This window comes from Bipolaris oryzae (genome assembly GCF_000523455.1).
Source record: "Bipolaris oryzae ATCC 44560 unplaced genomic scaffold scaffold_17, whole genome shotgun sequence".
Taxonomy (NCBI): Eukaryota; Fungi; Ascomycota; class Dothideomycetes; order Pleosporales; family Pleosporaceae; genus Bipolaris; species Bipolaris oryzae.
The window spans coordinates 35,160-47,694 of NW_006911293.1; the positions used below are offsets into that span (position 1 = coordinate 35,160).

Consider the following 12,535-nt stretch of genomic DNA (forward strand, 5'->3'; position numbering starts at 1 on the left):
AATTTGAACGAAGTCGTGCCGTCGTGCCGTGTCTGGGATTTAGACTAGCAGCTAGTACAACAACGGCCAGACTCATGACAGCACAGGAAACAGGTCATTGTACTCCGTATTATGAGATTTTAGTCCGGTGTCATGAGCGACTCGGTAAACTTAAAACAAGATACGCTAACCCAGCCCAGATCGATTGATCCAGGACATGTTCAGATCGTTCTCAGAAAACAATAGCAAAGGATCAAATATGTTCTCCCAACACAATCACACCAAGCACCACGGGCCTTGGCCCTGAATAGCTATATTTCTGCTATGTTTCGATCCATGCATTTTTACTATGTTACTACTGTATCTTTGTCTATGGCCATTACCTCCCGCACGACGATATTATGCAAGGGATTTTGCACTATGAAATACAGATCTTTTGAGTAAGCGCTATATCTATAAAGGAAGGACCCTTGGCACAATAGCGGCACGCTCCTATGGTCACCCTGACCTGTCTCCCAGCCAAATCCACGTGCATGGTCCGTGCTATATAAGCTGCTCGGCTACAACATGTATATGTGGTTGGAATACTTACACAGTAGCAAGCAAGCAAATCGCACGATTCACAATGCCCGAATTTAAAACATGTCAAGATCTGCCGCAGTCTAGAATCCGTAGAACAATACCGATGTTCTCTCTCTTACTCAGACATTTGTAGGCGGGTAAGCGAAGGCTGTGTGGCGTTTGATCGAAACACGGTGCGACGATCAGACCCCTGGTCAACTTTGACCATGTTCACTAGTATCATCGCAACCCTCTCCCAGGCATATTCGAGAGCATCGCTCTCCAACCGCCTTGCTTTTCTTCTGGTCATTTTTGCCAGACTTCAACCCGCACATCGGTCAAACATTTCGAGACGTCGTAGTCCAGAGATGGCTGCTTTACAGCGACCACTATGGCATCAAAGGTCTTCAGGACTTCCAATTCCCAGCAGCTGTTCTCGAGTTTCGGCACCCCGGGTAGAGCATCCTGGCTTACCAACGGATCGCAAAACATCAGATCGACTTCGCCCGATTGGCGCAGATAGTTCAGGAGTTGCAGCCCAGGAGAGTGGGACATATCCGACTGGCCTGCCTTGAACCCAACCCCGACGACGAGCACTCTAGGTCGATGTGCCATGCCGTGTTTGTGATAGCTTTCCTCGAGTATCAACTCTAGGAGGTGACTGGCGATGCGTGATGGCCGGGTCACCATACGCTCGTGCGCCTGTTGAAGCAGCGGGAGTTTGCAAGTCGACATGAGATATGCCGGATTGACGGGAATGCAGTGGCCTCCAATGCCCAGTGAGGGATACATAGGTAAGTATCCGAAAGGTTTGGTTGCGGATGTTTGGGCAACTTCAAAAGGATCAATTCCCAGTTCCTTGCAGGCGTCGGACATTTCGTTTGCGTAGGCTATGGCTATGGTCCTCTGGCAGTTCTCGTACAGTTTTGACATCTCGGCTACCTCTGGTTTGCTGACAGGAACGACAGTATCGAAAACAGTTTCATATAGTTTTGTAATGGCAGCCAACGACCCTGGAGCAACGTCGTCTAGACCGGAAAGAACCTTAGGTATCGATTTGGGCGGGGGTTCGACGCGGCCTGGATCTATTCTCTGTTCCAAAGTTAGTTCATCCGATTTCTGAGGTGTGTGGGATGTCTTACTTCGGGCGACATACCACCGAAGATGCCGCGAGCTTTAATCAGGGGCCCCAGTAGTTTCCTGGTCATTCCAACCGCAACGGTACTCTCTACCACCACTATAGAATTGTTTTTCACATGGGGGTAGAGCATGTCTACTGCACTGCGAATGTGCGAGGAATCGACTGCGCCAGTCAAGCTCAATGATGTCGGAACACAGAGTAGAAAGTGTGATGCGTTTTGCAAATCTCTACTGTCTGTAGAGAACTTGACATTGTGCTTCTCCGAGTACTTTAGACGCAGATTGTCTATGCGGGAAGCGGAGATGTCATATGCAATGATGGGGAAGGCTGAAGAGAAAACTTCCATGAGATGTTCTCCCACATAGCCCACCCCGATGATTGCGACAGTACTGGATGCGTCAGACTCAGCCATGGAGCGAATTATGGGATTCAGCAAGCTTTGGTTTGAGTTGGACGATATATATATCATGTTTGAGAAGATTAGAAGTCACTGTGTGAGGAAGAGCGCATTTCAAACGGACAAAGATCGGCGCCACACGAGGTCATGGTGCGATCGTGGTGAACTGATCATATCACATAGTTAGATCGGAGTAATTGTTTGCGATTATCTAGATGCATTGGGCTGTATCATACACGGCAGACATATACATTCCTTGTAGTCTAGAATGCGATAGGGCCGATGGTCAATATCAGTACTAACGCTATTTCCCGGACTATACTACGTCCGTACGGCCAAACGATGAACGTCTGCAGGTCTGCATCGGCTGCCACGGATGTGAAACCTCCACGATACCAGGCCTTGTAGTCCATTACCAAGGTGCCAAGGAATCTGGAGCCGGAGAAATAGCCCTCTCTGGCAGAAGGAATCAAGCAACACGTGGGTATCTGCTAGAGAGGCTAACAGGTAGGTCAATTTTTCCAAAACTCTTGCAACATGCCTCCCATGAGTATCCCTGTATTTGATTTGCCCTTGTCTTGAAACTTGAACAGTATATCTAGCAAGATCTCGTCAACTGATTTCAGACAAACACATTCAAACTCTTTCCTGTTTTCTGAAGCGCACACTGTAATTGAGAAGAAGATTTTTCCTTTTTATTTCTGTTGGAATTCATAACCTGTGCAACTGGCCACTTTCAAGATGGGTACGACACCTTTTGCCAGCACCATGGCTTGAGATGCTGTCATACTAAATGATATACTAGATTACCTACGGAAATGATCGTTTCCACTGTCCACCAAGACGCTACGCAGCGCAATTGAACATTTGCCTAGCGTCGATACCCGCCGATTGAGAACTCAGAAATACATGGCATATGCTGTTCTGATTCCTTTGAAGTGAGCAACATGCTCCCATATTAGCATACCATGCGGGATGGCGATTGCTGATTACTGCTACCTAGTCTGACCCTGATACACTTATTTTCAAACTATATCCGGAATTTCTGGTGGCTTTACCCACTGATCGCGCTGCGACCCGTGGTCGACTTCGTTGAGATGACCTCCATCCTCGTCTTTGGCCTCGTCAGGTACCTCCGACCGACGCCTCCCAAGGTTCCCGAAACACCAGAAAGCTTTGCATACCTCCTATGTTGCTACAATGAGACATATGAAGAGTTGATGGTCTCATTGGAGTCCTTGGCTGCACAAAAGTCGGTGGAAGACCACAAAAAGGTCATCCTCGTAGTCTGTGATGGCCGCGTTAGCACCAAAGGCATGACCAAGACGACTGCTGCCCATCTAATTGAAGACATTATCGAGCGCCCCACCAGCATTCGTATGTCTGACGCCTACACATCATGGGACGGCGCCTCTATGAAAATAGAGCTTGTCAAGGGGGAATTCAGAGGCGTACCAATCGTCTGCCTGGTCAAGAACGAAAACCGCGGCAAACGAGACGGAGTCACCCTCATGCGATCTTTCCTCTACAAGTTCAACCAACGTAAATCGAATCCCGAATTGGCAATGTTCGGCCCAAACCTGTTTGCTGAACTCTGTGGTTTCCTTGAAAGCTTATCGATCCAGAATGTCGACTATGTCGTTGGCATCGACACTGATACTCGGTTCGACGACAAATGCGTCTCCAACCTGATTCAAACTGTGAGAGAAGGCGATAGGATCATTGGCGTGTCTGGCTTCATTCGACCCGACCCCACCGATGTGTCATCGTTTTCACCCGCCTATATTTACCAGAATGCCGAGTACATGGTCGGTCAGTACCGCCGTCGCCTACGCCAAAGTCTCACAAGCGAAAGGGTGACTTGTCTGCCGGGATGCTGCCAGCTGCTACGAGTTGAAGACTCTACATGTGGCGACGACATCACGAAGAAATTCGGATACTATCCCAAGGAAAAAGACGGCCTGTTCCGAACCATCCAATCCATGATGAGCGAGGATCGAGACCACATATGTCTAGTACTATCAGAGAACCCAGATGTCAAAACCCGCCTATGTTTGAGTGCAAAAGCCTACACTGTAGCCCCGACCAAATTCTCTGTCTTCCTAAGCCAACGCCGCCGATGGACCCTCGGCCCCCTCACAAGCGACAGTCTTCTCTTCTGCCGCAAGTACACCGGCTGGACCGAAAGACTCGCTGCTTTTGGCTCCGTCCTAACCTGGATCATTGGTCCCTCCCTCTTCTTCGCCCGCTACCAATGTACGTATCTTTTCCTTTCCCCCCCGCCCCCCAACCAAAAAAAACTACCACTCTAACATTTTCCCTCACAGCCCAACTCGACGCCCGCACCATCCTCGTCCTCATCTTCATCGAAACCTACCGCAAGTTCTGGGACACACTCACGATCTTCATGTGCGCGCAGTCGCTCAAGGACGCAGTGCAATTGGCAGTAGGGGTACTGCTTTACTACCGGGTTGGCCCAATCATTGGCCAAATGACGCAAATGTACACACTGTTCAAGATGGACGATTTCAGGTGGGGCAAGACGCGGATTGCAGTTGCGCATAAATAAGCAATGAGCAAAACAAATAACACCGGATAATAATATCGCGGCAGTGGCCAAGGGTTTCCAAGATCTAGACTCGTATACATCTCCCACGCGCATGGCCCGGTCCGCGGATGCCGTTGCGGCTACGTGAAAATGTGGGTACTTCGGTTACAACACTCGGGAGGGGGGTGTGAGGGGGGGGCAATGCAGTAAGACGGAGATTGAGGCCCTGTTCGGTTCTGTTTTGTGTTTTTTCCCCTTCCCTTTCGGCTATGCCTAATCTGGGCTCCGCCAGGGAAAACGAGAGAAGGGAAATAGCGTCGTTTTTACCCGAAGACCATGCTACGAGACGGAACTCGACTGCATAATTTTCGTTAGCGCAACGCTGATCTCGGAAAGCCCTGTCTAGTAGAGTTTCAATGTACATAACGCTTTCCCTTTCTCAAGCTAAACGAAGCTTCGTTTTCCTGTTAGACCTTGAGACCTCTACCAAGAATCGATAAAAACTCCGTAAGCCTACTACGTGACTAACTCTTTCTGTTGTCACCCTAACCGAGATACGCGTAGTTGCAACGCTAACCAACGTCTACGAATCCAAGTAGAACGGGAGGCGAACGGAGAGGGGAAACAGAGCAACCGAACAGGCCCTGAAACTTTCCAATGGCAATGATTGGTAGCCTCATATATACTTACGGCCCGTAAGCAGTGCTGAAGAGGGAGTGGCGCAGCTTTAGGTACAATTTCACTCTATCTACATATTTATTGCTGTAACTATCCGCTGCTCACTGGCCTAGATTTTCCGGCTGCTTACAACTAACTTCTGTGGCTGCTTACAGCCAGCTCCTGTGGCTGCTTACTACCGGCTCCTGTGACTGTTTATTGCTGGCTCCTCCGGCTCGTCTGGATGGTCTGGCCGGACTAACCGAACTGGCTCCAAGAGATTCTGGTATTCATTGTGTGATTAGGCCCTAGCTAAAGACGAAGATCTCTAACATCTTAGCACGGCTATGGTATAGCTAACAAGGCTCGATACATTGTCTCAAGTGTTGTATAGGCGAAACATGCTTTTCTACTTATCGCGCCAATCCGAAAGCCTTCATTCATAGCTTGATCATCATCACCTTACTCCTCGCAGCAACGCTATTAATCATACAAAATCCCAATAGGGAAACCTAACCTCAAACGTTGTCCCGGTAGAATAACACTAACTCCCTACACAATGAAAAAAACCCGATTGCCCAAACTCAATTCTCATCCTGAGAAAGACAAAAAAAAGCGCCCAAACATGGATCTCGGCTTGAAAGATTTTGCGATTATTGGCTCAGGGTATCGTAAAAGTGTATGTATACGCTCTTTCAAGGAAGCGACAGTGGGCAAAAAACAAAAGATGCTTTGAGGAGAGGTGTGGTGAAAGAGAACCGATAAATGGACGCCGTGCAATGCAGTCTTTTCCCCCTTTCCTTTCCTGCTTGAATGTTCGCCGAGTCTGGAAATAACACTGAGAGAAGAAAATGAGACAATATGTTGTTCGATGAGACGGATGACCTCTGCTGCTGTCGATGATCCTTTCATTATCCCTCATCGTTTGCATCTGATAAGCAATTCCCCGACTCCCGATAATGGATGATTCTATCGCCTCCTCTTGGCATCACCGTGTGCTTGGTCCTGGGGATCGCGGCCTCTCTTGCGACCATCGTCTCCCCCACTTCCTCCACCGTTTCCTCGGCTTCGCCTATCGCGTTCGTCCCTTCCTGAAGTTCGCCCCTCATCGCGGGAGCCTCGCTCACGCCTGCTGCTCTCACGTGGTTCCCGTCCTGACCTCGACTCGCCTTCTCGTTCGCGGTCTCGTCGACTACTTTCTCTATCACCACCACGTTTTTCTCGTCCCCCACGCTCACGCTCAGAGCTGCGCTCGCCTTCTATGCGATCTGAAGTCCCACTACGGCTGCTTCGTTCGTCAGAGCGACGCTCGGGTCGATCTGTTGATCGCTCTCGTCCTGACTTTTCACTCCGTCTGCTGTCCTTGTGGCTACGAGACTCTGAGCGAATCTCTTCCTGCGGGATACCCTCTGCCCTGCTTTGACTGTCATCATTTCTACCACCTCTCTGGTATTGGTTTGGCGTGGAACCATGAGGCGGTGGCAACATGGGACTTGCCGTGCCACCGGATCCATCCATCGGTCCATTGGCCCGGGCAGCTCCGCGACCACGAACTGGTGGGTTGGCAGGCGGGACATTACGATCACCAGACCTTTCAGCAGGCGTGTTCGCCGATAATACATTATTGATAGTCCGTAAAGGGTTCCCACCATTTCTTGACCCCCGGTCTCCAGCTGCAGGGCCCGTAGGAGGACCCCAACCATTTGGCGATGACGGAATTTGGCCCTGAGATGCTCTATTGGAACCTCGTGGACCGCTTGGGGCGTTTGGTATGTTCGTCTGTAGTGGCGGACCATTGGGTCCTCTGCCTTCAATATTAACAAGCCTACTGGGGTGGACGCCTGCAGGTAGTGACGCTGCAGGACCAGAAGGCGCAGTAGGTGTAGGAGGTTGCGACTGTGACGACGTCCGGTCACTGCGGGGTCCTGATGGTGGTCCAGGCTCCGAGGGTTGGTTCAATCTTCCGTAATTAGGATCTTGGGCTTGATGGCCTGAGGACCGTGGGCCAGAGTTTGGTTGAAACATGTCCCTTGACGCACGAGATGATGTGGTGGGATCGTTGCGTCCGCCACGCGGTCCTGTAGGTGCGCCCGATCCCATTTCGTCCCGTCGGTCTCGATTGCTGGGTGGCAGAGGTAGAGAACGGTCATCTCGATGTTCGCGCGGTATATCGCCGCGTCCATGATAGCCAGGCAAGCGCTCCTCCATTCGACGATCTTCCCCGCGCCTGTCATCGCCATGACGAGGAGAGTTCATACGAGAATCACGCTCCCGACGGCTGTCGCGATCAGGTCTTGGTGCTTCGTGTCTGCCATGCTCAACTTGATTGATGAGGGCAGCACGAGCGGGATTAACCGTGGGCTCCTCCTTAGCCGGTATTGGCGCCTGGGGCAGCCGTTGAGGCCTGTCATTCTGCTCCATACCGTAAGGGACATTCGCTGGCGGAACCTCTCGTCGATATTCATTATTGAGTGAGGTGGAAGACGGCATCCGGCGATTCTCCATAGCCGGAGGTACAGGATGCATACGAGGATCAGAACGCTCACGTTGATCTCTCGGGTCTCTGGCATCGCGTGCATCCCAGGTGGGTGGTGGTCGAACTGGTGGCGCTCGTGCATCTCGTAGCGGTGCCCGCAAAGTGCGGTCGTCATAGTCGCGCTCTCTGCCAGACCACTCTCGGCGTTCGGCCGTAGGGGGTATCCTTTCAGGAGTCCTACCATCAGGCATTCGCCCACGACGACCAGGAGATGGCTCACGGTGACGCCCGACGTCGCCAGGGCGGTCCAGTCGGCCATAGTCATTTTGTGGAGGACCTCGGTTGTCGTAGCGGCTATGCGCAGCTTCTGGCGGTCGATCCATAACAGGACGTTCTGATTGTCGTGCCCTCGACGGCTGTGAGTCCGGCCGTGATGGCAAAGCATGCGATGGTCTTCCAGCCGTGGCGGGTTGCATGGGCATGTTCCTACCATCTGGTCTTTGTGGTACAGATGAGGGGTGCATTGGAGGACCCGGCTTAGGGGCAGACCTGCCCATCACCAGCTCTTGTTGTTGAGAGGGAGTAGATGGCTGAGCCTCAGAATGTCTAGATGCGGGATTAATCGCGTCTCTTTCTCTTGAAGAGAGCGCAGGAGTTCCGGGTGTAGAAACATTACGCTTCGATGCGTTATCATCCATGTCTCGTAGAGGCGTTTGCTGGGTTCCGTTTCTAAGAGGGGCGATCAGTCTCATTACTGGGAGTGGCGGTACCAATACTTCACTTACGGTTCAGGAGTTGGCTTGAAAGCAGGTGCAGATGCATTGAGCTTTGCCTCCTGTGTTTGTGAAGGCTTCCTGTTTTCCGTCGCAGCCTTATCACTAGCATTGGTCGTACTTCCGGGAGCAGGTGTTGGTGCAGGTACCTGGGTTACGTCAGTTTGCCGTCGGATACTCAGTGAATTAAGTGGACTTACATTACGGAATACATGGTCCTCCTGCCATGACTTCTCACCCTTGGTGATAGGACCCAGGACCGATTCCAATGATTTCTTGAGATCACCCCTCTCCTCGTTCTTGCTCAGATGTTCGATTGTCTGCTTCAGCTCTGTGCCCAAGCTCTGAACCTTGGGGAAGTTATTGCCCAGAGCATGCAAAATGTTGATGGCATTGCGCATCTGCATGTAGCGACCAGTCTCAAGACAAGTCTTCAGTGAAGTAGTAAGCGACTTGTGCCACTTGAACAACACCATGCAAAACTGATCGTACGTAAAGAAATTCGTGGCGTTCCCATTGGCATCATAACTCCTTCCAAAACCAGGGAGGTTCTTTTCTGGTCCTAGTGCGTTCTTGGCGTACGCATCGTCCTTGTTCTCGTGCCAAACTTGTAGCTCACGAAGTATGTCACTAAGGAATCGACCAAAGGATAATGACTCTGCTTCAGTATACATGCTGATGATGCTTGTAAGTCTGTTGACACTGAAGAGGACGTCCAGCAATCTACTCAAGCGGAATCCAGGAACGCCTGAGCTATGCATGAACATGAGCATGGACGAGGCATATTGCGCGTCCTCCAGCGACATGCGGCTGCGTGGAACGAAGCAGTCTTGAAGCAAAGCATTGTGCAACGCATCACACTGTGGACCCATCATTGGGATACCAGCAAACCATCCCTTGAGCTCAGCCCTGAGGCTGTCTTGTGTCGCGGCGTTGGCTTGTATAACGTTTTGTCTTTCTTCCTTGAGCTTAGGGATTTCATGCTTTGCCCGTCGTGCGGCATCAGTCTCCGCCTTCGGAACGTTGGATCGATAGCCACGACGATCAGGGACTGGGGCAGGCAGCTGCCGCTCGAAGTATTCAATCGTTTCCTTGTACTGTTGATCGATTCCTCCAATATCGACATCCGGTAGGGAGAGTTGCCAAAAAGTGACGAAGTACGACAAACAGGGGTGATTACTAAACTTACCAGGTAGCTTTTCTTGAAGCTGGGTTGCCAAGCGCTCAATTTCTGCGTTTGGAATTTCAGGTAATGAAGGTTTTTCAGAGATGGCAGATGTATCTGGATCTGCCATTTCGACATCTTCGCTTGTCTTTGTTGTCTCGGTAGCTGCTACTTCGGCTTTAGTGCCGTTTGCAGCTGACTCTTCTTCAATGCCTGTCATAGAAGTATCGTGGTTTGACTGCGTGTTGGCAATGAGGTTTGCGCGTTGATCAGTTCGGAACTCATTAGCCTTGGCCGCTATACTTGCACGAGCAATGGTGAAGGCGACATCTGGCTCGATGTTGAAATCAGACATCATCTCGATCAGAGGCGGGAAGTTGGCATCGAAGTCATCCACGGTAACGTATGCTCGGAGGAGCTCCAGATACTGAAGGAGGGTGGAGCGAAGCTTGTCAACGTTGAAGAGAACCGGCTTGTCGGGAACATCTTGCTGATCAACACGGTGAACGTAAGCCTCCACGTGCTGCGCAAGTGCAATAAGAATCTGTGGTCCCAAACCTGTCTCTTTCAGGCATCTGACCAGACGCCGCGCAGAAGAACCGGCCAAGTGTCGATAATCTGCCAAGCGATGTTGTAAAGTAAAGGTTCGAAGCGCTGGTCCAGCACAGAGGGCTAGAGTCATCGTCTCGGAGACGGATCCGCTGAGGCTGATTCCACCCATAGACTTGACCATCTGCTCAAGCACATCCAACATGTAAAGCTCACCTTCCGCAATTAAGAGTTGGTGCATGGTGAGTTGCAGTATTGGGACCGGGTCCATCAAATGGTACTTTGCGTAAGCTTTGCCAACAAAGGTAGCAATGTTCTTAAGCCAAGGGGCAGATAGCATACCATCGTCCTGATGTGAGCCTTTATCGGGGCTGAGAAGGTACGTAACCAAGGTCCAGGTTAAGACGTCGTATCCGAGCAAGGTGAGGTATCGGCTGCACTCTACCAAAGCAGTAATCATATTAGGGTAATTGACTAGTTGCTTGACTGTTGTCTTGAAGACCCATCCAGGGCTGGCGTACGAAATCTTGGCAATTTTACGGCCATACTCCTTCGTATTGGTAGCGGAAATACGGCTCATTGTCTTTTTGGTCTCGTCACGGACTTGTTCGAAAGCCCTCTTGCTGGCTGGCTTGAGCATCCCGTTGAACCACTGTTGGTAAATGGTGTATCGAGTGGCGGTGTCGAAGTGTTTGAAGAGGTCCCACACCTCATTGATTATTCCGGGGTTCCTGCCAGTGAAGGATACCGCAGGCGCGATGAAGGTAGCTGAAAAGTTGATCCATCGTTTTCGGTTCTCTTCTGAGGGGTCATCGGCTAGATTTCGCTTGCCGATGCGTATGATCTTTGTCAGGAGCACGGTATCCCTGCCGCACTCGGCTCCGACCAAGCCTAAAAGACTGTTGCAAAGCTTGATCACGTCGTCTACTTCTTGGCACACAGGGACATTGTCAACCCAATCTTCCCAATAGAACTTGTAATCAACACCTCCATCAGAATCCTTCTGGTCAGGCTTGGCCCATCGAAGAGTCCGTCGAGGAACGAAGTCGCTGGGCCTCTGAGGGCCACGTACACTTGATCCTTTGATAGAAATGGTGGGCTCTTCAAACGGTGTAGGTTTTGATGCTTCGTACATCTTGCCCAGGGAATGGTGGGCCAAACGGAAGATGAGGCCCTGGAGCTCAGGATAAACTTCCAAGAACCAAGCATGGCGTCCGAGGATGAATAATGCTTCCGGTAGTGCACCAATGCACAGCAGACTTTTCAGAAGAGTATACTTCTGATCTGTTGGCTCGGGCAGGTCTTTCTTCTTTTCTGCAGGTTCGTCGGGGTTTACAGGTGTATTTCTCCCAGTGTCCGGTTTCGATTTGCTTTCGGTATCCCTCAGACGGGAAACGGCAGGTTGTCCAGGTGTATCGTCAGGTAATGCGCCAGCCATCGTCAACGCATTAGAAACCGCACCGCGTTCCTTTTCCTCCTTTTCTTTCTTAGCCTTCAGTAGCTTCTCTTTGTGCGCAGCCATATCCTCTTCCAATGGGTATAGATGTGGGTATAGGTCGAGAATGGAAATGAACCCAATCTTGATCAAGAGCGCAATCAGGTACATGAGGTTCTCGGGGAGGACATCTGAAGCATCGCGGACGTCAGACGCATAGAAACGAAGCTTGAAGCCAAGAAGCTGTGCTGCAATGTCGTTTCCAGAGGGAGGGAGAGTCTTGGTTTGCGCCATCCATTCGTCTGCCCACTTTCGAGCTGCTTGCTGCTTGGAGAGCGATGCACCTTCGGCGGGTAGGGTTTGATCCGGCTGTCGGTTGTTCGAAATCACACGGCGTGCACCAAGCTCAAAGAATGCCTGAACGCCTGCCCGATCACCCAGCTCGCCCACACGTTGCCAAAACTTTCGGTCTCGGGATTCGCGTAGTCGCAGCTGCTTCTCCTTCTCTTCGTCTGAGTAATACCAGAGCTTGGAGCTCGGCTCAGCCCAGCGCGGAAGTGTGGGGACTTCGGGTTCCTCCCATTCGATATTATCAAAACCACGTAGCTCGGGCCACCATGCGCTCGTCCGTAATAGCTTGACGAAGAATCTGCCGTGCTTGACTAGAAGGTTGGCAAAAACATCCAGTGTCACATCGAGGACTCGTCCAATATCCAAGTCGAAGGCGCCAATGAGGGCGTTTACCCGTTGGTAGGTCTCGCTCACGACCTCCTGGTTTGGTGGTTCGCTGTTCACAGTGGTGAAGTATTCGGTCATCAGCTTCGAGTAACCCTCGGTCTCTTCGCGCAGGAGGT

The 12,535-nt window shown here is 51.0% G+C and overlaps 2 protein-coding genes across 2 annotated transcripts; one reads left to right on the forward strand and one right to left on the reverse strand.

Moving 5' to 3' along the window:
- Nucleotides 1–846: 846 nt before the first annotated feature.
- Nucleotides 847–2,150, reverse strand: COCMIDRAFT_2090 (uncharacterized protein; the record flags this gene model as incomplete). Its single annotated transcript, XM_007686182.1, has 2 exons — nt 847–1,632; nt 1,683–2,150. 2 exons carry the CDS (start codon nt 2,148–2,150, stop codon nt 847–849), a joined length of 1,254 nt encoding a protein of 417 aa, XP_007684372.1.
- Nucleotides 2,151–2,615: 465 nt separating this feature from the next.
- COCMIDRAFT_33498 (glycosyltransferase family 2 protein) lies at nt 2,616–4,647 on the forward strand (the record flags this gene model as incomplete). The annotated part of the gene is made up of 4 exons (XM_007686217.1): nt 2,616–2,636; nt 2,922–3,016; nt 3,082–4,334; nt 4,406–4,647. The coding sequence occupies 4 exons, from the start codon at nt 2,616–2,618 to the stop codon at nt 4,645–4,647; spliced, it is 1,611 nt and encodes a 536-aa protein (XP_007684407.1).
- Nucleotides 4,648–12,535: the final 7,888 nt, after the last annotated feature.